At 39.9% G+C, this 24544-nt stretch overlaps 1 protein-coding gene across 4 annotated transcripts; it reads left to right on the top strand.

Moving 5' to 3' along the window:
* The first annotated feature begins 1145 nt into the window (after positions 1-1145).
* On the top strand, positions 1146-23241 carry FBXO47 (F-box protein 47). 4 transcript variants are annotated; one of them, XM_025186191.3, is made up of 12 exons: positions 3404-3447; positions 4316-4340; positions 6103-6140; positions 6764-6934; positions 10558-10634; positions 11986-12063; positions 14385-14493; positions 15606-15782; positions 17379-17525; positions 19502-19644; positions 20082-20241; positions 23010-23241. In XM_025186191.3, exons 4-12 carry the CDS (start codon positions 6778-6780, stop codon positions 23120-23122), a joined length of 1161 nt encoding a protein of 386 aa, XP_025041976.1. In that variant the 5' UTR covers positions 3404-3447; positions 4316-4340; positions 6103-6140; positions 6764-6777; the 3' UTR covers positions 23123-23241. The 4 variants fall into 4 exon arrangements, with proteins under 4 accessions (XP_006126273.1, XP_025041976.1, XP_075767615.1 ...); XM_075911500.2 differs by having other exon boundaries at positions 3409-3447; positions 6103-6309; XM_006126211.5 differs by lacking the exons at positions 3404-3447; positions 4316-4340 and adding an exon at positions 1146-1225 and having other exon boundaries at positions 6103-6309.
* Positions 23242-24544: the final 1303 nt, after the last annotated feature.

Raw genomic sequence — 24544 nt, 5'->3', positions numbered from 1 at the left:
TATTGCCTTACATCAAAGTGCAGTAATTGTGTGCAGCAATACAATTTCTGAGATAATCCTGTATTTATGAAAGGTAACCAAGTGCCTGTGTTATGGGGACATTTTGCAATGACAGAGTGACCTTACATCTCTGGCCAACTGATGGCTTATAGTGTCCCTGACCTAGTGCTTGCAAGATGATGATGATGTATTGTGGTGTCACAGCAACCCTATAACCATAACATGGTGCTGTCTCCTGGAGACTGTGCGCTTGTGACATCGGACAATGTTTTTTCTAATCTTTTCTAACCATGTGTGCATTTTTTTGTCTATGTGCAGAATAAATTTTGTATGTGCACTGCAAATCTGCACCACCAGTAGAAATAAAAAACCTAGTTGTCAGAGCTCTGCTACTCAGCTGGGTAGCATTTGAATGTCTCCTGAGTGACCACACAAGCGCACAGCTAATGCAGCTTGTGGAGTCACAGTAGTCTTGCCCCTGTGATGCGGTAGTGCTTCACGGTGCAGCAGTCAGCTCTCTCCTGTGGCATCATGATCTCTTGCATTGCCATGACAGCCATGCACCTGTAACATTGGGCTGGAGCACCCTGCTGTCTTTTGCTGCCCATGGCAACCGGGTGCCCTTAAATTGATGCTGCCTCGTGGTGACAGGGTGACACCCTGCACTGCCATGGTCACTATGTGTGATGTGGAGCTGCCTTATGGTGACCTGGCCAGGTCGCAGCCCTGCACCAGCCCACAAAGCTGGGTAGCTGTAGGTGTGGTAACCAGTATGGTAGAGGCACAGCCAACTGAGGGGGGGGGAGGAACCAGGCATGAAGGGCTCCCACCCTCCCCCTCCCATTGCTGGGCTGGGGTGACTCCCCTCCCCTCAGCCAGCAGCCCTAGCTGAAAGGGAAGGTGAGCCTTCCCCCTCATTAATTATTCATAAGGGGCGGGGCTGTTCAGTGCAAGTCGCGGGGATTCCAGGGAGGGAGGGGCGTGGTTCTCTGGGTTGGAACCCGCAACGTGAAGGGGGAGGAGAGGTCTCGTTAATTATTCATGAAGGGGGCGTGCCCTGAGTTTGGCGGGCAGCCTGTCTCGAGCCTTATAGCCTCTCCTGTCCCGCCCCCCTCCCGGCGCTTAGGCTGACGGGCACCTCCCCCCAAAAAGGCGGGAAACGTGAGGCGATTTAAAAATGGGCAGTTAACAAACATGAATAAAGCAGCTCTGAAAACCCCCTGAAGTAATTGCCACCAGCATAAAATGTTCCTTTTCTGTGGTAACTTCCTGCCTGCAAAAATGTACATTGGCCACTTCCCCCTCCCAGTGCCCATGAATTAATTAGCTTATCAAATGAATTTATCAAGTATTGCTGGGATGAAAATATGTTATCGCTGTCACAATTCTATATAGAGGGGTTCCTGTTCACACACATACCTAGATGTTTTCCCTTGAGGAAAACTATTAAAGCCTCAAACCAAATGTGGTACATTAAAAAAAAAAAGCCAACCCTGTATACAACATATACTCTTTCCTGCAGTTTATCAAATTCAGCCAATTTAATGCATTTTTTTCTGTGGTTTCTTGATTGGTTGTTTTGTTTAGGGGAAGTGGGTGCCCTAACAAATCTGGAGAGCAGGGTCTGAGCTCCCTTTTTTTTAATTGTATCTATATGGTTGTGACTATTTTCTTCCACTATTTGATCGGAGGAAGTGGGTCTGGCCCACGAAAGCTCATCATCTAATAAACCATCTTGTTAGTCTTTAAAGTGCTACATTGTCCTGACATCTGTCAGGGATGGTGTAGATGGAGCTTGGTCCTGCCTTGAGGGCGGGGGGCTGGACTCGATGACCTCTTGAGGTCCCTTCCAGTCCTATGATTCTATGATTCTATGATTTTGCTTGAGCTCCCTTAGTTTCCACCACGCTCCCAGGACTTTCCCCAGGGGTGAAACAGGGTTTATATCTGTTTGATATCAAATGGATATAGAGTTATTTGGAGGCATCAAATCATTTTTGTAATCTATTATCATTGAGGTGTGGCAGGTTTTGGAGAGGAAGTGCATAGAACGGAGGTCAAAATATAACCCATAGAACAGTTCTCAACCTGGGCTACGTGTACCCGCAGGGGGTACGAGAAGCTTGTCAAGCGGGTATGGGGAATATTTTGTAAATAACTAGATTATCCTAATTGAAATATTCCAAAAGTAGTAGTGTTAGTGAAAAAAGTTGTGGATTCTAGAGTCTAGAATTTATTTCCTTTCATATTGAATAAGGGGTACAGGAAGCTTCGCCAAGGGGGTACGGGGACCGAAAAAGGTTGAGAACCCCTGCCATAGAGTCTTATCATCCGGCCAGAGGATTAACTACAGCCTAAAGTGTTTATTAGGACTATGTATACACTACACAGCTTTTAGCAACAAGGCTGTTTCAATACAGCCCTGTCACGAAAAGTTGGTGTGTGAGAACACTTGTCAGCACTTTTGCCAACAAAATACTTCTAGCTTTCACGAGCGGATTCGGCTTTGTCGGCAGACAAAACTGCATTCATATTTGCACTTGCCACAGCTAAATTTCTGTCATTATGGGCGGGGTGTGTTTGAACCCCTTGACGGACAAAAGTTTTGTTGATCATCTGCAAGTGTAGACAAAGCCTAAGAGAGGCCCAAGGTACAAATGCAGCCTAAGGGGTGTGCAGTGCAGCCCAATGATCACACCGAGTCAACAGAGTCATGACATGCTACCCAAAGGCTAGTAGTGAGTGACACAACTAAAAGGCCATAGATAACCCATAGTGGTTTCTTACAGGTGGCCAATGGGGCAAACATAACTTGTATGATAACAAGCAGATGTTAACATCCCTTTCCTGGGACTGCAGCATGGATCAAAGGACATAAACTTTGGCATGAAGCCAAAAAACCAATGCCTTATAGCACATGGAAACAAATAAGTGCAAATATTAAGATTATCAAGGGCGGTTATTTTTTAATCTGTAATGTTAGGAGACTTATGTTATTTTAGATACCTTTGGTACTTATTCTCATTTCCACTAAGACCTTTTTACACCACTCACACAGTTAAAAGCATCCTTAAAACGTAAATAAATCATACTGCATTTCATCTACCTTAAGGCACTGCAAATCTGGTGTGAAGAGGCTTTAATGTAAATGTGAATCAGTTCTCTTTAATGGCAAATTAGGTGCAGCCTATGGGCAGCTGGCATGCTGCCACTTCAGTCACCCATATCACAATCTTTGGTCACTCCTCCCTGATTCAGAAGCTTCCATATCTTTAAGTGTTTGCAAAGGGAAATGGAGTCACCCCTGATTAAGAAATTCCCATATCTTTACGTGTGTGGAAAGAGAAACAGAAAGAAAAATCCTATCTATGTCCATGGTAATTCATTTATTTATTTGTGAAATGCCTAGGGGAGAGAGAATACAAAGTCCCAAAGCTGCAATCTGAGGTAAATAACTGTATTATATAATTAGTAAAATGATAATGCAAATCCCAGAAAAGCTGTAATGATTGTGAAAAATATATGGACTATTTATAGATAGAAAACAGCATAGAAAGAATGTTGATTGCTGATGTCTTCTGCCCTATAAATAAATATGCACAGAGTAATTAAGAAAAAATCACTGTTATTAATTATTATAATTAATTTGATTTTATATGATTAACATTTCCATGTCCCTCTTCCATTCTTGGTAAGTAATTTTCCAGTCAGGAGGGATCCACATATAGGTTCGAGGCTGAACAAAATTGTTAAGTGAAATTTAATCTGATCATGTTTTTGCTGATCTCCCTGAGAAACATGAAATACATTAAACTTAAAAAAACAACAAATAGTCTGGTAGCACTTTAAAGACTAACAAAACATGTAGATGGTATCATGAGCTTTCGTGGGCACGGCCTGCTTCTTCAGAGAACCAAAAATGGAAATTAAACAGAGCTTTGAATAAAGGGCTCTAAAATGTGGTCCATAACGTAAAACTTCTGTCACCTGCTCAGTTTTTATTTAAATTGGTCTCTCTCTGTCCATTGTGAAAATAATAGGTTTACCAATGACTTTAATGGAAGCAGTGTTGAGTGCTTTTAAAAATCCCACCCATCATGTATAAATGACTGCTTCTGTACACACTATTTCAGCTGTGCTCTAAAATCCTGTTAATTTTAATGGTGCAGAGTTAGACCAGTGCTGACTGCTTTCAAATAAAAAATACCCTGAGATTGTAATTCTATTTAGGTTTGAATCAGTAGAATGTATTGGACTTAACCAGCCTTGAAAGATTTTTAATGGTAAAAGTTATATTTTTCTTTTACTAAAACAGGCCTTTAACTGCCTTTATGTACAAGGTAAGGCTTTTTATTTCCCTGCACCTGCAGTTGTCTACATAAAACTCTCACTGACTTCAACTGTGGATTTCAATGCTTTTCAAGGGTGCAGTTATATACATCTGTGATGTTATTTAAATGAATATTTTTGTTACTTTTAAATTACAAGTATCAAATTCATTTTCTCTCCCTTCTTGCTTAAGTAGTTGAAAATTGAGTAAAACACTGTAATTTTAAAAGTAATTAAATTTGCTCATAAGCCATGTAAAAAGTTAAGCTATTGCTTTTTCCAGATAGCATGAATTATTTCATAACTAATTTAAATATGCATTTTATAAAGTGAAATTCCCTCTCGTGAACAATTGAAACATTGTCTTGGGCACAGAGGAGAAAATACTGTTCATTCAAACATATTTGTAATGCTTTAATTAAATGGCTCATAATTTGTTGAATTCACTCAGTGTACACATCTCTTCCATTGGGATTGTATTAATTCACTATATTATGCAAAATGGTTCAGTGTTAGAGAAATGTGGCTTGTTTGCTTGATGTTTTCAAATTGTTTTTTGCTTAGGTTATGTAAATGTAACCTGTCAACTGACTAAGGCACATCAGCACATTTTCAGTGCTTCAAACGATGAGTATAATTCCTACTGATTGTAACTGATACTGCATTGATGGGAGAAAGGAGTCCACTTGTGTTGTTACCATTGTTGCCAACACTTACAATTTTACTGCAGGTCTTGCAACATTTGGTGATTGCCTGAAAGCCTCAGTTGCTAGAATCAAGCAACTGCATTAATATAAAAAAGAAGAGATTGCATTAATTTAAAAAAGAAGTTACTAGCCCTCACAGTTACAGAGAAAAGCTTTAACATATTAAGCAACTATACCATAAAAGCTCAGAAACCAGAAGGAAAATATAAGAACACAGTGTTTATTATTCTCTTCAATTTAAGAGCCAATCTTAAGAACGTTATGAGACTTTTCTCATGATTTCTAAACTCTTTGAAGTTGGCAGCAATGTGCCATGTTACAATGTTTTGCATATGCTCTACTGCGATATTTGTTATTATCAGGAATTAAGCTACCGTATGCCTCAGTTTAAATACTTCAGGGAAAGTGCTTACTTACATTACTTTTAATCTTTTTATTTTTATTGTCATGTACAAGAATACATATAAGTAGAGAGCTTCGGACAGACAAGAGACATACAAATCTTTTGAATGGCCTCCTTAATTTTTAATGTTGTTATATGGAAGGGTAAAGTACCATTAGGGTACTGAATGTGTTATAATAGCTCCTTAATACATTTTGAAGCATTTCATATACCTCTTACATTTTTTCTTAATTATCTTTCAAACCACCTAAAGCCCTCCTCACTGCACTACTAGCCACTACTATCTCCACCCTCTCTTCACTTTTATAACTTGTAATCAGGGTATTTTCTTCCCCCAGCACTGAATTAGAAAGCAAAAATAATTTCCCAAACACACAGTATATGTACATTCTCTCTTTTTGTACTCTGTGTTGTGGGGGGAGGAGGGGAGATTGGCTTTATTGGTTATATGGAAAAGAAAAGAATTATGGAACAGGAAACTATGAATATGTATTTTGGAATGTATTTAGATGACACTTTGTTACATTTAAAGTAAAATTGATCCTTCTTATCTATTTACTAAGATTTTCATATTCCATTACTGTATCACTCGTGAGTTATTTCATTTTATATCCCTCATGGGTTTAATTTCCTCCCCTGTATGCCTTCATGTTTTCTCTCTAGGAAATATTTATGGGACTAGTAGAAAGATGACATCCACTGTAAGTACCAGCTTCACCTTGATTCCCAACCAGAAATACAGACGCAGTAGCCGTCGCTCCAAACCATTCTGCCACACTGTGGACACAGATTCTGAGTCACTGTCCACGCTTGGGAATTTTAAAGCATTGCCATTAGAGATCTTTCAAATGGTTTTGAAATATCTCTCAGGTGAGAAACTGAGGGAAATTATGATACTGTCTATAAATGAAAATGATCACAGGCAAAAATTCTATTTAGTTAAATGCCAAGTTGAGGCCTCTGGGCCTGACTCAATAATGCTTCACTTTACTGTGAATTTAAGGGATTTTCATTTGGTTTGTTCATTTTCAACTTGGGTTCCTGAAGAACCTCATCAACAAAAAAAAAGGAATGATAGTACTTGGGGAACTCTTTGAATTATTCTTCTGCTTGCCATATATACAGATTGCAATTTAACAAATATATGCAAAATCCAGAATGACCATAATTTGTTGATAAAGGAGTCCAAAGAACTGATACTTGTCCTTGTTACTGAAATCTCTTGGCCTGCTTGTACTGAGATATATAATAAAGTTCTTAACTACTGATAAGTAGTGTTTTTACAGTAAAGGTTTACAGATAATATTGGGTTTTGCTTTTCCAGTGACGGATATTAGCATGCTAAGCATGGTATCGAAAGCCATCAGCAACCGCCTTATTAATTACATCTCAACCTCATCAGGAAACAGAAGGCTTTTACTGCAAGATTTTCATAACCTTGAGATATCTGGCAAGAGAGAAGGATCCTGTATATTAGAACACTACAGATCTCTAGGTGACATTATAATAAGAACAGTAACAATCAGTAGAGAACTAAGATTGATTAAAGAGATTCTACTGTGATATTTAGTGATTGATAGCAGTTTAAAATGGTGAAGATGTTTTCTGAAATGTATAGGTGTTTGACTGTCATTGAGGCTGAAATTCATTCTTGTGCAAAGAACCAGCAACAAAGTGCATATCCACCTAAATCTCAATTAAGCTCTGCATTAGGTGTGTTTCATCCTGAAAGAATTATTTCAACTCCTCTGAGAATTCTTTTAATCCTCTAATAATAATTAATATATATTATATAAATATACACAAGCTAGCAGATGTTTTGTTTCTTCCTTGTTTAATTTTTAAAGAATATAAAAAGGCAAGGTGAATGAATATCTCATGGGCATAATAATGGGATAAAAGGAGAGTATTTCACCTCTATCAATGCTCACATCTGACCTAATTCTGGAGTGATCAAGAATCATTACCATCAAAGACCTGATTGACAATTCACTTCACAGAGTATCTTGTTCCAGTTCCTAGATGGGAAGTAAACTTATCCCAAAAAGCACCATGACAACTGCCACTGATTAACATTCTCCTTGCCAGCCTTATATCAGAAATGAAGAACTGAAGTGGGCATGATGAATAAATTTTCCTCTCATCCGTAGGTCAGGGTTCAGATACAATGCAAGAAGTGTGTTGTTGCTGCCCTATTCTCACCTGCACAACTATGTCATGGCACAGCAAAAAATAAATGTAGGTCAAAATAATGTGAGTAGTGAGTAACACTGCATATTTTCATTTAAAAATAATTATTTTATTTTTAACTTTTGCACTAAATTACTACCAAATCTTGGCAGCAAAATTCCCCTTTATCTCCCTCCCTGTCTATCAAAAGCAATGCAGTGTTTCTTCCCTGATGCCACTTGGACTATCATTTATCTCCCTCTCTTCATTCTTTGTAATCCTTCTAGAAGAGAAACAAATGAAATCCCAATTTGAACAATTAATAGTATAAGCCTCCTTAACTGATAAGGTCTCATAATTAAATTGATCCTGACAATAAAACAAAATTAAGTCAAGGTTATATTCAGGAGTTAACTTTAAATCAAAAGATTCCCAAGTTAAAGAAACAATGTCAAAGTTATTTAGGTCAAATGTGAGTTTCCTTCCCATTTACATGGATTGTTTACTATATATTATTGATAATTTCAGTGTTTATTTATTTTAGCTATACAATTAAATCTGGCTAACTAATTTTTTTGCCAAAAAAACAGTCAGCACAATTTTGCACACTGTAATAACAAACTTGGAATTAGAAAAGACAACTGTTATTTAACTACAGCTGTATGAACTCTTTATTATAATAAGTACAGTCATTAAAACATGACATACTTAGATATTTGGACTGACTTACATTTTACTAAATTATAAAATATGAAAGGGCCCAATCCTGCGCCCATGAAAATCAATGCCAAAATTCACATGCACTACATCAGGGACTGGCAAGATCTGGCCTGCAGGTCGCATTTGGCCTGCTAAGTTTTTTTGATCTAGCCCACACCTCACTCTTGCAGCAGACCGTAGTGCCAATCAAAGCAGCAGAGCCGGTCCTAACCAATTGGCAGCCCTAAACAGGGGGAAAAAAAAAAAAAGCCTGAGAAAATTTGTCTAACAAAAAAAAAAAAAAGATGCGGGAAGGATTCAGGAGGTTGGGCTGACATGCGGTCACGGCCTACCCCTAAGGCCAGCTCTGCAAAGCAGCTAGCTGCTCTCTGTGGCTCTCTGCACTGCTGGGAGGAGGATAGAGAGAGAGGCTTCAGCACATTGCCCTAATCCCTAGCAAAATCTCTCAGTTCCTATTAGCCAGTTTCTAAGAGATTTTTCTATGAGCAGGGACAGCACATGAAGCCTCTCCCTCCCTCCCCTTTCCCAGCAGTGCAAAGAGCCACATGTACAGCCAAGCAGCAGTCTGGGGCTGCTGGCAGGGAAGCCTGTCTGAGAGTGTTGCTGGCTGGGAGCTGCTTAGGTAAGCATTTCCTGGCCAGAGCCTCTTTCTGGCACTCCAGACCCCCTCCAACTTCCTCTCACACTCTGCACCCCCTCTAAAACCCTCCCCCAGGTGAGAATCCTCTCATGCACCCATGCCCCTGCACCCCAATCCTCTGCCCCAGGTCACAACCACCTCCTTCACCCAAACCCATTCTCAGACCCCACACCTTTCCTGCACCTCAGTCCTCAACTCCAAGCTCCCTTCTGCACCCAACCTCCATCCCAGACCCCGCATCCCCTCCATAGAAAAGTGTGGTTCTTGACCACTTACCAAAGTCTTGGAGTGGACCCCATCGAAAATTATTGATCATCACTGAACTACAATAATGGCAAGTCTGGACTCTATCTACACAAAAGTCAATTTTTCCTTAGATAGCCAGCACAAGGCTTATCCACTGCATTAATCTCACTTAAACACACACAGTAAAATCCTGGCTACATTAAAATCAATAGCAAAAACTCCCATTGGCTTCAATGGGACCAGGATTTTTCACCCTCGGTGCTTAAATTGTACTTGGGTAACACATAATTTTTGTGCTGCCCCTTTGCTTTTATCTAGTGTGAATTTCTCCATATAAAAGCAGGCCTAAACCTTTGCACTGGTAATAACAATTATCTGCATGTTGATGGTGACTTTACTCATGTTTGTATTCAGACATTCATCTACTCTTTAGGAGTCTGATCACAAGTCCCAGTCAATAGAAAGTTGATTCTTTGGAGCTTTGGATCAAATACCAGCTTAATAAAAAAAAATCAATGTCTGTCATTTAAGAATGTTAACAACATACTTCTATATTGGGAAAATAGTCCATTCAAAATCACAGGAAGTATCTAAAGCACTTTCTGACACCAAGGAAATAACATGATATTTAGGAGATACTTAGAAAATATTTGAGTACTCTTCTGTGGATTTCTTGCATGATTAACAAAGAAGGGTATATATAATATATGTTGTTCTACCAGATGTTTTTGAGGGGAAAGATTTGTAACCCTTTGGCTTTCCAGTCTCATAGAAAAACAAATAGCTGTTCTGCGGTATAATGAACTCCAGCCCTTTATATCATAAGCTCTTCTCTAGCTTTGAATCTCATGTAGAAGAAAAAAATTCTGCCTCCTAGCTATGTTTTATATTATCATCACAGTTCAGAATAACTTCTGTTTGACCATGTGGTTGGCTTAAAAGATGTTGGAGGCTCAGCTTTTGACGATGTAATTAGAAAACCAGTGTCTCTTCAAATGTTACTCTTTGTGCCTCTATTAATTGAAATATTTCTAACAGCTGTAATTCAAAAAACAATATAATAATTTTGCAGGGCTCCAGCTGTGATTCGCATGGAGTTTAAAACAACTTAGTAAACAAATTATATCATGAGAGCCTTATGCACTCCCCATCATGCTTTCTGACATAAAAGGCATCTCTACTACAGAAGCTAGCCTACCGTTTTCCAGTGCACAGCCCACTGTAATGTACCATTTTCTTCTCTTGAGGAAATAGCATGGTATTGCACTGCCTGTGTAGTGTATGCTTCATCTGGCCAAATTATTTACCTCACCTGAATGATTACATATGTGTTTCTGTTTCAGGTTTGTTGCTTAAAAGGTGCACGCTATTACTGCCCACAAAAGACAGGCTAAAGTACATACACAAGATACTCTCAGAAGTAAGCTTACACTCATTTCTCTGTATTTAACACTTCTAGAATATTGTTCTGAAGTATTACTTGCACCTATATTAATGTTTCAATAAAACAATTTTGTTAATGTAATATATGTAAATTAATTTATTAACGCATCTGTGATGCTCATCAGTGTAATACGAATTTAATAATTTGGAATCAGTCTCTTGGTTAAAATTCTTCCTTAGATATTTAGGCTATGATTTCCAATCTTGAGTACCTGAAATTAGGCATTTAAATCAATAAGTGGTTTATTTTTCCAAGATGCTGAGCCCCCACAGATTTAAACTGAAGTCAAAGTGAGTTGTGGTGTTCAGAACCATCTCTAACTTTAGGCACCCACTGTTTGAAAATTATGGCATACATCTAGGATTTTCAAAGGATATCTAAAGGGGTTAGTTGCTCAACTCCTATTGAAAATAATTTCCTTCAAATGTTTTTAAAACTCCACTCTTAGGCCTGGTTTACACTAAAGGGGAAGGTCAACTTAAGATATGGAACTCCAGCTACATTAATTACATAGCTAGAGTTGATGTATCTTAAATCACCATCCACACAGTGGGAGGTCAACGGGAGTAAACGCTCCCATCGGCTTTCCTTACTCCTCATGAGGTGCAGGAGTACCGGTGCCAACAGGGGCACCCTCTCAGTTCAAATTAGTGGGTCTTCACTACACCCACTAAATTGAATCCCAAAAAATTGACCTCGGTATTGTTGATCTTCTGCATAGTGTAGACATGGCCTTCGTGAATATAATCTGCTATAAAAATGTCTTTTATGTTAATTTTTAAAGCACATCACTCAGCACAAATAATATTTGCCACTTTGTAATAAAATGAATGTAGGTTGAAATTCAGCCCCATGAAGAGATCCTATAGAAGACCTATATCCCACTTAAATTCTGCTTAGAAGAGAAAGTGGTGCATAATGCCTTGGGCAGGCTCTCTGCACAGGGATAAAATTTTAACCATAATTAATTCAAAACATTATGTTGTTAAACTGTATTGGTTTCTGAAGGGCTAAATGATTATGTATAACAGACATTATTAATAAAATATCACATCTGTCTGAAGACTAAGGTGGACTGAGTGAAAGTTCTGAGAGGACCAATGGCCGCATCATAAAAACACAATCCTAATTGGCAATTTTGTCTCAGAAGAGATGCAAGGGTTGAGTGAATGTAGTGTAGAGAAATCCCTTATTTACCTTGGAAAATAGCCCCTTGGGTCTGCATTGCTGTAGATCAGTGATGTGGGAAAGCTTCAAGCATAAAAGTGAATTTATTTCCAATTACTCTACATTGATTAAAAGAAGCAACAATGTTTTGTCTTTGCAGGTTTCCTGTTTTAAACTCAGCGGTTGCCCAAGCCCATTGCATTGCTTGGGATTACAGTGCTATGGTGTGTTTTTACAGGTATGGTGTATTTTCTCAAAGAGAAGGCAGGTATCATTAGTATAAGAGAAACCAAAGTTTGTCTTTTTTTAAATCTATCAAGGCTGAAATACTCAGCCTTTTTAAAAAGTGCAGATAAACATAATCACCATCCAACTTAATTATACTTTGAAAAGCAGTGGGCTAAAACTGCTTAGCAAGACATTTCAAAGTTTAACATGGCTTTCAGGTCCCAGACAATGCATTTATTCAGTTCCGCATTTCTTTCTGACTTTTTAAAAATATTTAACTTAACTTTAGAGAATTTATAATTCTGGATCTTATTATTAGCAAATTTATTACCAAAGAAGAATACATATATGGCCTTTTCATTACATTACTTCAAATATCAAATTCTCAACACCCTAACCAGAGATTCTCTGATTTAAAGGCAATTAGCCCAAGGTCTTTAATTAAATGGAGGAATTGTTCTAGCTATTTGAGATGCAAAGAAAGAAATGACAAATCTGTTATTTCAGCAGTCAACTGTATTTACTATAATGACTACCAAGATTGCAAATATGTTATAAGGGACAAGGATAGGGCTTCTTTAATACTAACTGAGGATGGTATTTCATTGTCAAATGGATAGGATCACCATTATGGGTCGCTTTACTTGAGAGCTGCTTTGTCTAACTTCCCGAAAAAAGCTTATATTCTTTGTTGAAGAACAAGCATTTTCTGAACATTTTAAATTAAGCTACATTGTGTTTTAGAAGAACTTACTTGTTCAGACACTCTCTGGAAATATACCATATGAAAATATCTTTAGTAATGACAAAGATACTGTTCAGAATCGCATGATTGTCTGGTTTATTCCCTGCCCTAGCTAACTATTATAGATAATTATTTGCATCAGGATATTCATGTTGTTAGCAACTGTCTCTTGCGTAGTCACGTCCAAAGATCATAAATTATCTTTGGCCAGAAGGTGCAACCCCAATGCAGTTCAAATTTTGAGCTATACAAAGGCCCATGAACCCCTTTGTTAGGGCCATCTTTTGGCATATGCAGAATGTGCAGCTGTGTAGACCACCACTGAATTTGGGCCACCACTTTGCCCTAAATTAAGTTGTGCCCTATGTTGCATATGCCCCAGTCGAGGACAGTGTGAGCTTAAGCAGCCCCAATCCCCCGCTCCGCTGCTCCTGTTCCGCCTCCCAGTCCTGGCAGCCCAAATCCTCAGCCCCCAGGTTTCCCACTTCACCTCCCAACCCCAGTGGCTGAATCCCTCAGTCCCCCACCCCCTGTTCTGATGGCCCTTCAGTTCCAGTGGCCCCAATCCTCCACCTCCAGGTCTGCCTCCTAGCTCACAGCTCTGGTGTGCTGCACTGTTTCCCCTTCCGCCTGTTCCCCATCAGTGTCCCTGCCTTGTTCCTGCCCACACAGCTCCTGCCCGCACAGCCCTCTCCTGCAGAGTTGCTGCCCCACTCCCCAGCAGGGGTTAGGGGATGCAAGTCCGCAGGCTGTGCAGAGTACCCGAATTCATAAAGACAGCCCTTCCCTTTGGTATGAATTAGAGAACCCTTCATGGCAGCTGAAGCTAATGGTGCTGGAAGGCTTTGCACTCAAGACACTCTCCCTCTTCCTCTCTCTCTCCTGACACCATCAGGAACAGGGGGCTATGGGCTTGTGTGTGATGCGTAGGGTTGCCTATGTCAGACTTATGCTGGCCCTGCAATGAGGAAATTCCTCGTGAGTCATTTCACTCACTTTAGATCACTAGAGTTCCATGAAGAAACAGCAGCAGGAGCAGAACTCTCCTCCTCCTCTTTTTTCAGAATTTTCATGAGTTGCTGATATGAGACCATCTGTCAAATAATGACTACTGATATCAGTTACACATGTAGAAATCTAGAGCAATTCCAATCTGTGGGATTATCATCTAGCTCTGTATTTCTAAACTGCTGTGTTTTGTTTTGTTGAGCCGCTATGTTACTGCCCAAAGTGTCTGAGGGCCTGATAGAATAAAAGAGCTTATATTAACATTTTTGTTTTCCCTTTTAGACTTAGCAAATTCCTTTATGCAACAAGTGTGTGTGACATGATTATTTCTGATTTCAGTGACATATAGATATAGCCACTGGGGGGAGAGGAGGGCATTTATAATAATAATTTGCACTTTGCAAGAAGTCCATTTTGAATGATAAGGATTAAAATAATACACAATAGTTCAGATGCACTAGTCTCTGCTGAAATGTGTTCTTTCCATAAATACTGAAAAATTGATTGTACTTTTATGGCTATAATAACAGGCATTGTGATTTAATTCTATATATCTGTCCTTCATTTGGTGTTGTCAGACCCTGACAGCAGGCTGGGATGAATTAGAATGCCATCGTGTTTATAACTTCCTCTGTGAGCTGAGCAATCTACCCCGCAAAGTACAGACAGTTGTCAGCAGCAAACCAGGTGAATACCTGAAACAAAAAAATCCTAGAAAATACAAATGATAATGAAAGAAGCTGTCATGGTAGTTATAGCATTCTTTTGCTGCCAGTTCAGGAAATGGATTCACACTATTACAGAGAAAATGCACCCTAGATTCAAGGATGATTTGAGCCTTGTGATCCCTGCAGCACTTGATCCTTCCTTTATCCATATGTATGGTGCTTTAGCTGCAGACATGCCAAAAATGAGTACTCTGAAGTTGGTAACATGTTGAATATAACTGAAGGAAATCTGCACTATTAACTGAATTTAGTTGTTTTCTGATGAGAACAAGCAATTGACTTTTATCTTTGGGTGTTCTGTGTGGCGAAGTGTATCTCTTTGAGAGGCAATTGATTTTGTTGGATCTTATCATTTCATTATCAAATGTATATATAATTTACATGCACTAGGCCTAATTCTCCTCTGCTTTACACCAAAACTTGTGCAATTAATAGTTACACCAGTATAAAACTGATGTGGTACAGTAGAAAATCAGGACTAATATTTTATGCATATCCTGAAGCATCACTCTAAAACCAAATGTAGCCCCTCCAGAAATTGTCCAGCACAGTACTCAGTATTTCATTGGAAATGTTCACATGTGGGTTCCCACCTAAGAGGTTGTAGAAGGCAAGCATGCAGTCAACTTTTTCTACTTGTTCCTTTAGGCACCATTTAATAGAATTACTGGCAGAAAGAAGCACAGCAATGCCAAAAATAATGGCATGACCCTGAAACAGAGCATGAGAAGTGGCAAAAAATTAGCATTGGGCAGGCAGATAGAATCAGTGGTTTGAAGCAGTGCACGAAACTAGTGCAAGCATGGGATAGTTACAGCTTAGAACTTCGGACCTTATGGTCTGAGTTACTCCAATTTGACACTCATTCAGTGGGAGTTATGCATCTGGAATCTCTAATATCCTAGTAGGCACCTATCTACATCTGTAGGGAGTTTAAATACCTTTACAAATCTAGCATTATTTGCCAATATAACCTAAAATCCTTTCTCCCTCTCTCTACCAATCTTTATAAATATATTAAAATCGCCAAAGTGATTATGGATTCATAATATACAAATTCTCTTATCTTAGGAAGCGCCCGAAAGCTGGAATTACGGATAAGGTTATTCTGTCGCAGTGTCCTGCTAAATCACTGGATTCATCGAAGTGATTCTGCATTTTGGCTGACTCGTATCTTAAAACCGTGGCCAATGGTTAATCAAGCCCGGTTGTTATACATCATTTTTGGCCCAGTCTCCTCTATAAATGGTGTGTAGATTTAACATAATAGCCTGTTTTCTGAGGGAGAAATTCTGATCTATGCCCTTTCAGGAGAGCAATGCAAGGGTTGTGTGGGATGGATTCCTCCTCAGTCAAGTGGTAGGATTATATATCTGAGATGTCTGTGGACACAACTGTAGACCATGAGTCATAGTCAGAACAACAACCTTTTTACCCATCATTTTGAGCTTTTGGGCCAAAGCATACACACAAGTAATGAACCTGTTGTTCCCTCCTCTGGTACGCTACTGCCTGCTCCACAACAGCTCTTCTGAGTTCCTATAGAGAGAGTTGCTGTGGAACTTCTTAACAGTGTGCAGGGAGCTTTGGGTGTAGATTCTCTTTGTAGATTCTCTGCTTTGTAGCTCCATGTATGGCAGAAACTCTGTGGTACACTTTGTTATGGGCCTTCCCATATGCCAGGAAGATTTCGTTCCAGGTGGGAAAGCACTTTGTGCTTATTGCATTTCTCTTTTTATAAGGGAACATTTACCTCTTTGCAGACTTATCATTCCTAATAAACTTATTCTTTTTCAAGATTTGACCACACCATTCATATTAATTTGTGAAGACTGTAAACTTCCAGGTAATTGCTTGGACATTCTACTGAGAATGCTTATATTGGTGCTCATTACTCCTAATTTACACCAGTGTGAGAGGGGAATCAAGCCAACTAATCTCATAAATGAAGGACATACAGAACATCTTAGCTATTTCACAATACTTTTTGTTTTGTTCCAGGTGCAGCTATATTACTGTAAACTTTTGAAGACAAAAACTCTGACTTTACTTATTTATGTGCGGCCAGCAGCACCTCTAGAAAGCAGGCCTTTTCTAAATAATAAAGTATAGGTTGAAACTCTGTAGTCTGGCTCTCTCTGGTCTGGCAACATCCGTGGTCTGACATGATTTTAGCTAGCTGGCTGTCCCCTTATCATGGGTGTGGTCAAGTTTTCTGTGATCCTATAAAGTTTGTTTACGGCCACAGGTCCTGGCACTCAGTGTTCTGTGCTGTTATTTAGCTTTAATTTACCCCTAAATGTTTTCTAAGAGCCCAGTAAGCAGTGGAAGTGTTGGCAATGCTGCTAGACAATATTGACCTCCCTTGGTTTGGCAAATTCTCTCATTTGGCACTGGTCAGATCCCGAGGGTGCCAGAATAGAGAGGTTCAACCTGTATAATATTTAGAATAATTGACCCCTTACCTGTTTAACATGGACCTTCTAAAGAAATTACAGAGGCAATGTTTTTCCTCTGTTTGCCTACACCCGTGGTGTGAAGGTCGCCTCAGCATTGAACCACAAGCAAGTGTATCACCCTCTGAAATCACACTGTTTTCCTCACTTAAATATTAATTCTGTGTTTCCCTAAAGTACCCAATAATTCTAATTCACATTGTAGTCTACACTGCCTCTTCTGCCACAAATGAGATAAAATAAAATGCTCTTGTGCAAATAGGGACTTTTGCTTTTGCCTGAATCACCTTTTCTTTTTTCAAGCCATCCTTTGAGGCCCCAGTATAATTCTTCCTTATTTAGCAAACTACATTGTTATTTAGTGGTGATTGTGACTAATGTTACCCAGGACATGTGGTTTGGCAGAAAATGATAGACGGACCAACTGATGAGACCAGTTTAAAGGGTCTAGCTGATGCTATTAAACTACTGTATGACACAGAAGCTAAAGAGTGGACAGCAGATGATGTTATCAGTCTTGTGGATGAATTGTCAGGTATATTTATATTTTATATAACTGGAGGTTGTGCAGTAGTCAGAGATAGAAGATACCAACACGGCTTATAAAAAAAAGTAAAATGTTTTAAGTAATAACACATGAAAATCTTCAAAAATAAGTGTTCTGTTATCAAGTGTAAGGGACACTGAGGCACAGTTCAGGTCCAAAATTTAGGTTTTGTCCAAAACAAAAGTTTTACAAAATTACCATAGTAGTACAATCATGTTTTCATGATTTTTTTTTAAATATCCAGGAGACTCTATCTTAGTTTGATTTTTACCATTTTTCCTATAGTGTTTGTACCCTGGGCATTCTTATTCTTGGGGTTGAGAACCAAAAAGTGATAAGCAGGAAAAAAGAGAACTTTCCAATGTATTTGCTCTCAAGTACAAAAAGGATAAATAGGAAGAAATACATTTGATTTTTTTCCAAATCTAATGCATGGGGGTTATTGATAATCCTGATAAAGATAATTTTTGATTATTAGCAACACTTTCTCCTGAACTAATGTTAAAGGTATTTGGATATTAACTGATTGATGTGTCATTTTTATTGGCACCTTTTTGGAAAAGAGGTTCCACTTGTAATGAATTTGTTGTTGTTGAGTCCTCAGCCTGTATAAGCTCAGGGAGTGGTACTCCACTGTCCCTTGGGTCCTCCGTGTTCCCTATAGAAAGCCCATGCTGCAGGCATGTTTATAGGGATATAGCCAGGGAAGGGAAACACAGGGATGTGCTGGGCTCACCATCAGTGTCAGGACAAGACATAGCATAGAATGTGTAGAGAGTGGTACTGAGCAGCCTGGCAGGACCTGACTGCTCTCTCCCCATGGAAAGCCCTGGCTGCAGGGATTCTGATTGGGGCTTCCCATTAGGCAAGGATGTTAGCATCACAGCCCATTATTTCCTGTGTGGGCAGTAGGTTCTTAGCTGCCCCATGCTATTGTCTCAGGCAAGGGCCATTTGTTTATTACTGAGAACTTTTGGGGTACGTCTAAACTACATGGTTCCGTCGACGGAGCCATGTAGATTTGTTGTTTTGTCAAAGTCAAATGAAGCCACGATTTAAATGATCGCGGCTTCATTTAAATTTACATGGCTGCCGCGCTGAGCTGACAAACAGCTGATCAGCTGTTTGTCCGCTCAGCGCGCTAGTCTGGACGCTCCCCTGCCGACATCAAAGCCCTTTGTCGGCAGCCCCGGTAAACCTCATCCCACGAGGAATAACGGGGCTGCCGACAAAGGGCTTTGATGTTGGCAGGGGAGCGTCCAGACTAGCGCGCTGAGTGGACAAACAGCTGATCAGCTGTTTGTTGGCTCAGCGCGGCAGCCATGTAAATTTAAATGAAGCCGCGATCATTTAAATCGCGGCTTCATTTGACTTTGCCTATGTGTCTAATCTACATGCCTCTGCCAACAGAGGCATGTAGTCTAGACACAGCCTTGGATAGTGGAAGCTTTTAGTTGGCAACCAATAATTTGCTAATAACTGGTATCCATTGTAGTTTCATTTTTAATCGTCTAAGCCTTTGTTGGAGCTATAGGTAAGTTTTTGATGTGTTTTTGACCTTTTTAAATAGAAAGTATGGTGGCCTTTACTGGGAAAGAAGCTGGTCTCTGGAAAGGAATCCATAATTTGATGGTGTTATACTTTAAGTTTGGTTGGAGTTTGGAGAGATTGTATTATACATTTTATTATCATCAGCCTTAACACAAACAATTCCCATTGGGACCATAGTAATTCTGTAGCTCCCAGCTGTGTTGTAGGTGTGTTTGAATGGGCTTTCCTCTCAAGCGTGTCAGATGGCTGTCAAATGCAGTGATTCATAAATTAAAATACATTCAGAATTTTGTTCAGATAATTTTCTTTTAGTTTAATTGTAACCTACATTTTCTAACCTATATTTGACTAAATTATGTACAGTGTGTTGAATCATAGGTAATGAATAATCCTTTGTATTTGTATTATAAAAGTGGTTCCCCGGGAGTGGCTCATGGAGAATAATGCTCGCCTCCTCATATTGAGTGGAAACAACATCTGCTTCACCTTCATGGCTAGTAAAGCTGTGAATGGGCGGGCTGTTGAGTTGGCCAGGCTAGTAGTCTTTCTGGCTTTGGTGAGTATCACTGAATAGAAGTTTTTGGCATTTTGCCACTAAATCTGCATCTCTGCTTTCTCAGGGCTAGGGCCTGATTTTCCTTACACTAAGAACGAATAACAACATTGGGCAAAAGAGAGTCAGGCCCATTGATTTCAAAGGCCCCTATACAGAGCTTGAAGGTATCAACTCTGTCCCTAGGGGAAAATAATTCTAGCATAAAGTGGAAATGGAGTTCTCTCTCCTTCATTGCATGGACAGAACAGCTCTACAAGAGCATCCTCTCACATAGGCCCTGGAATAGATTCCACAGTAAGATTAAAGCCCATTGTATTGTGGAATAGTGCCAGAACTGTCTACTATGAATTTTAGTACATCAACATGTTGTTTTCATGGGATTTTTTTAGCTCATCTCCACTATGAATATGTATTGTAATATTTCTTGTATGTTCTAGGTCTGTGAAAAGGACCTATACTGCATGGATTGGGCAGTAAAAATGATGCAGAAAGTCTGTAAGGTTTTCAGCACTCCCGGCGAAAGGAATAACTTCCTGCAGAGCGTGGAAAATGCATTTGCTCACATGATCATGGACATGTTACAGTCAGTAATGTCTGGTGAGTATCTATGCCTGTCTGCAACAGGTGAGCTCTTTCAATGGGACATGCCCACTAGCCAAGACTCTAGCAGAACAGGGGATGGGCGCTCCTGGATCATCACAGCTCCAGCCAGGCCCCCTTCCTAATCAGTTAGAGCTACCCTTGAAGGGAATTAATTGAAAAAGATGGGATATTCTTTTTATAATTAATAGTATTACCCATCCTGTTGTGATGGTAGATGTACACTCAAGTTGGCCTGGCGCGGGGGGCAAAAGCAGACCTGGCTGTCATCTAGCCTGTGAAGGATCTGCTGCTGTCATGGCCGTGTCCCTGCTGCTCCACCCCCACCTTGCACCATCCACACACGCCGTGTACTCACACCCACCAGAGAGCGCCATGGGCCTCTGGAGTCAGTCATCCAGGTGCCAGCAGGCTGGGTCCTGACCAGCCTGCCTGGACCCGCTAGCCGAACTCCCTGCATTTCTGGCGAGGTGCAGCCTCCATTCCACACGCAGCCCATGGGCCACTAACTCATTCCCTGTTTGGAGCAGCAGCTGGCTGCCATATGGGAGTGACTGTTACAATAAATAAACCCTGTTACAGACTCTGGAGCTGGAGTTTGGGAGTCCCTGCTCTGCAGGCAGAGTTCTGCCCCAGTGGGATCAGCCTGGGGCAGGGCTGGTCTGGTCTCCTGTCCCTTGTGGCCTGGCCAGAGCACTGGGCAACCCTGTCCCCAACATTGTCCCCAGCTGCAGGAGAAAGTATGGCTGGGGACGGGGTCCTGGGAGCTGGGATCTGCCCAGAGCTGGCGGCGGGGTGGCACATTGGGAGCTGTCTTGGCTGCAGGGAGAGGGGAGCTGGGAGGAGCTGCCCTGGCTGGGGCAGAGGGAACAAGCTGGGCACTGTCCCACAGGGAAGACGCTGAAAGCAGGGAGTGACATGCTCCCTCCACCAGGATTGGTAGCCCCGTGTGCCAGTATCACATATTGGGATCTGGAGTCCTTTTGGGCTGTCCTTCCATTCAAGATCAGAGTGGCTGCATCAGGAAATTTATTATTATTAAATTCCTTGGGCTGCATTCCCTCCATGGTCCAAACTCTGTCACCTCTGATATAAACTCAAGACTGTTTTATAATTGCAAGAAGTAAAGATGAACAGGTTGCTCAGTTAGGACAGATTTCTATCTTAAAGCAAGATTGTTCTTGTTCAATCCTGGACAAACTGTTTATGAGAGTCTGTGATGTTATTTCATAGCTGTCCCACCATCAGATTCTATATCTGATGTCTAATAGATCTAAATGGAAGTAGTTAATTTGGTGCCATGCTTCCCAGTGGTATCCAGGGCTGTGAGGCACCTCACTACCACCAGCTCTTAGCGTGAGGACATCTTGTCGGTGCTTACCATGGGTCAAGTGCCTGACTCCACCATCCACAGGCAGCACAACTAAATATTCACCTTTTGGCCTAAGCAGGCTCTGCTGTCCCTCGTCAGGTTAGCAATAGACAAGCATACCCCAAACCCTGAGCCATCTAATCATCTTCCTGGAGTAGGGTTGCCAGGTAGTATTTGAGCTTTCTGTTTGGGAAACAAATTGAGAAAATATAAATGTCTGGTATTTTCTAAATTAGATATAATATAGATTGTGATGTCAAGTGTGTCCGGTATTTTTGTTGAAACCATCTGGCAACCCTATCCTGGAGTGTTTAGCCTGTTTCATTGGACACTCACAGTATTCCTACAGTCACTGCTCCCAAAGAAGCAACGCACTCCAAATGATCAGTTACACGTTAGATAACCTAAGTGATCCATTTGACATGCAGCATTTAGCTATGTTCAGAGTGAAAACAAGCAGACATTTATTTAAAAAAGAAAAGAGATTCAAATGATAGCAAGTAGAAGTATTGGACACAAATGACTGCATATATAATAAAATGATAACAGACATTCTAGAGTGTAGACTTGCTTAACAAAATACTTTCATGGCTGATAAAGTATTGCTCAGCAGTGCTTTCTAGCCTGGCACGCTATGATCTCTTTTTCGTGAAACAAGACATATTGCCAACTTGCCCCTGCGGTAAAGGATACAAGTGTGTTGTTCTGACTTCCCAGAAATAAAGATATACAAGTTCCTTCATTTGTCTTCAGAAATGTGATGCCCCCACGTGTTGTTTTCCCTTTATACTCCTTTCTTGCAAATTTTCGATTTGCTTGTCAATTTTTCAATCTTGATTAGACAGTGGCTCAGTATGTAAATAGACTTACATTGAGAGAGACACAATACAGAGCCAGAAAAATAAACATCTGCTACAGCTTCACAGGTGGTTAATCAGCCCTGCCCAGTCAGTTAGCTCCATGCATGGAACATCATCTGTGATGCTGTGCTGCTGAGCAGCTTAGGGAACACTTACCATCTACCTGAAAAAAATCTGTCTAGTATATCACCTCTTGGTGATGTGTTTTTAACACCAAGGCTTTAAGAACATAATTTTCAGTACAGTATAGATACATAACTTCTCAAATATTGTCAATGTATATATTTCAATGACTTGTGGGCTACTAGCTTTTTGTAATGATTTTGCATGCCATGCTTTGGTGAATTATTGTGGGTATCTAACATGGGATCCCTGTTAAACTCTATTCTCCCCATCCCTCTGCCATTTGGTGTCAGGAGGTACCTGAGTTATACTTGGCCTCTGCTAAAATACTAAGTAGTTTCTAAGTTCTTCTTACAGATGAACCCTTTGTTTTCATTAGCTATTTTTAATGTTTCCCTTCTGGTGCTTAGGAGATCGTGAGGAAGAAGACAGCAGCTTTTTGAATTTATTTCACCTGGTGAATGCACAATCTAACTTCCATAAGGAAATTCTATATCTCACCATGAGAAGTACCTCTACTTAAATACTCACAATTACTACAGTGATTCATATAGGTGTCCACTTATCTTTTAAATTCATTCTCCAGCAGCTTCTTGCCAAGTTTTAACAGCTACTGATCACACTATCAAAAATAGAAAATATAATAACCCGTTAAATCTGGAAGTATAACTTTTGCAGAAGCAGCAGAAGGCTGACGGGAGATGCTAGTGAAATACAAAGCAGAAGAATTACTTAAACCTATAAAGATGTAGTGAGGCAACTATAAGAAACTACAGCACAATCTGTGCAATAAACTTGCCAAAGAGTGTGTGTCAAGATGTGCTGAGGAGCCCATCTGTGACATTCCATGGTTTGACTGTTATGGGTGGGAATACACACTGCATTCTTCTCCCACTGTGTATGTTTGGATACAAAATAAAAATGACATGGTGTTGAGATTTGATGTACAACCACAAATTAAAGAATGTTGTTTTAGTTCAGAACAGAAAATATTTTGCTCTTTTAATTTTGTTTTCTCTTTGGAATCCATTAATTAAAAACCAATATAATGAGAAAGGCATTGCCAGGTATCTCCAGTTCAAGTTACACTTGGGTATCTATAATTCACTCTGATATTCTTCGCTCCTGAACTCTGCCGTAGGTATCTGCATGGGTTGGGCATTAAGTTTCAGTACAAAGGCTCTCTGGAAAAAGCCATAGTTTTTTAAGGATGGAAGGTTGGTTTTTTGTTTTGTTTTTTGTGGTTTTTTTTTTTTTTTTTTTTTTTTTACAGAACATGCTTTTCATCTATAAAGCAGAAGAAACTTCAGAATGCACCTTTGTACTAAATATAATAACTGAATAGTTAAAAAAATTATGTCTGCTAAGTTGAACAATGTTTAATGCATGTAGATATTAATTCATGAAGATCACTGGTTTTTATTAAAGTACCAGATATGTATTCTAGTCTAAAAAAATTATATTTATGGTACATTGCTTTAAAAAATGAAAATATTTAATATGTGCTAAACAGTATTTATTACATTTTGGGTTATTTATAGGATGGCTATTTTCTTCATATTATTAAAATACCTTTTCCCCCAACTGAAATATTTATTAATTATTCAAATATGTGCCAAATTTTGCCCTCAGAGACTGTTATTCTTCTCTGAGTGTTTGTTCATGTGCATTCCAAATCAGACGTTTGTGTGCACACCTGCATGTTAGCCAGAAGACTTTTCCCCTAGCAGGTAGTTGTAGGATTGGCCAGGGCGCCCACTGGAGTCATGCCTCCATGGCACTCAATATAATGCCCCGCCAGCCACCTTTCCCCTTTCAATTCCTTCTTACTGCCAGTGACAGTTAGCTGGAACTCCCTGTGTTCTTGCTCGCAAGTGCAACAGCTCACACAGTCACAGACAGAGATCAACACCTGACGGAATTGCTCATGAGGCAGCACTCCAAC

Source organism: Pelodiscus sinensis, chromosome 29 (assembly GCF_052426305.1).
Source record: "Pelodiscus sinensis isolate ZL-2025 chromosome 29, ASM5242630v1, whole genome shotgun sequence".
In the NCBI taxonomy this organism is placed as follows: domain Eukaryota; kingdom Metazoa; phylum Chordata; order Testudines; family Trionychidae; genus Pelodiscus; species Pelodiscus sinensis.
The sequence above is the reverse complement of the archived record's forward strand: the minus strand, read 5'-3'. Positions and strand labels throughout refer to the sequence as shown.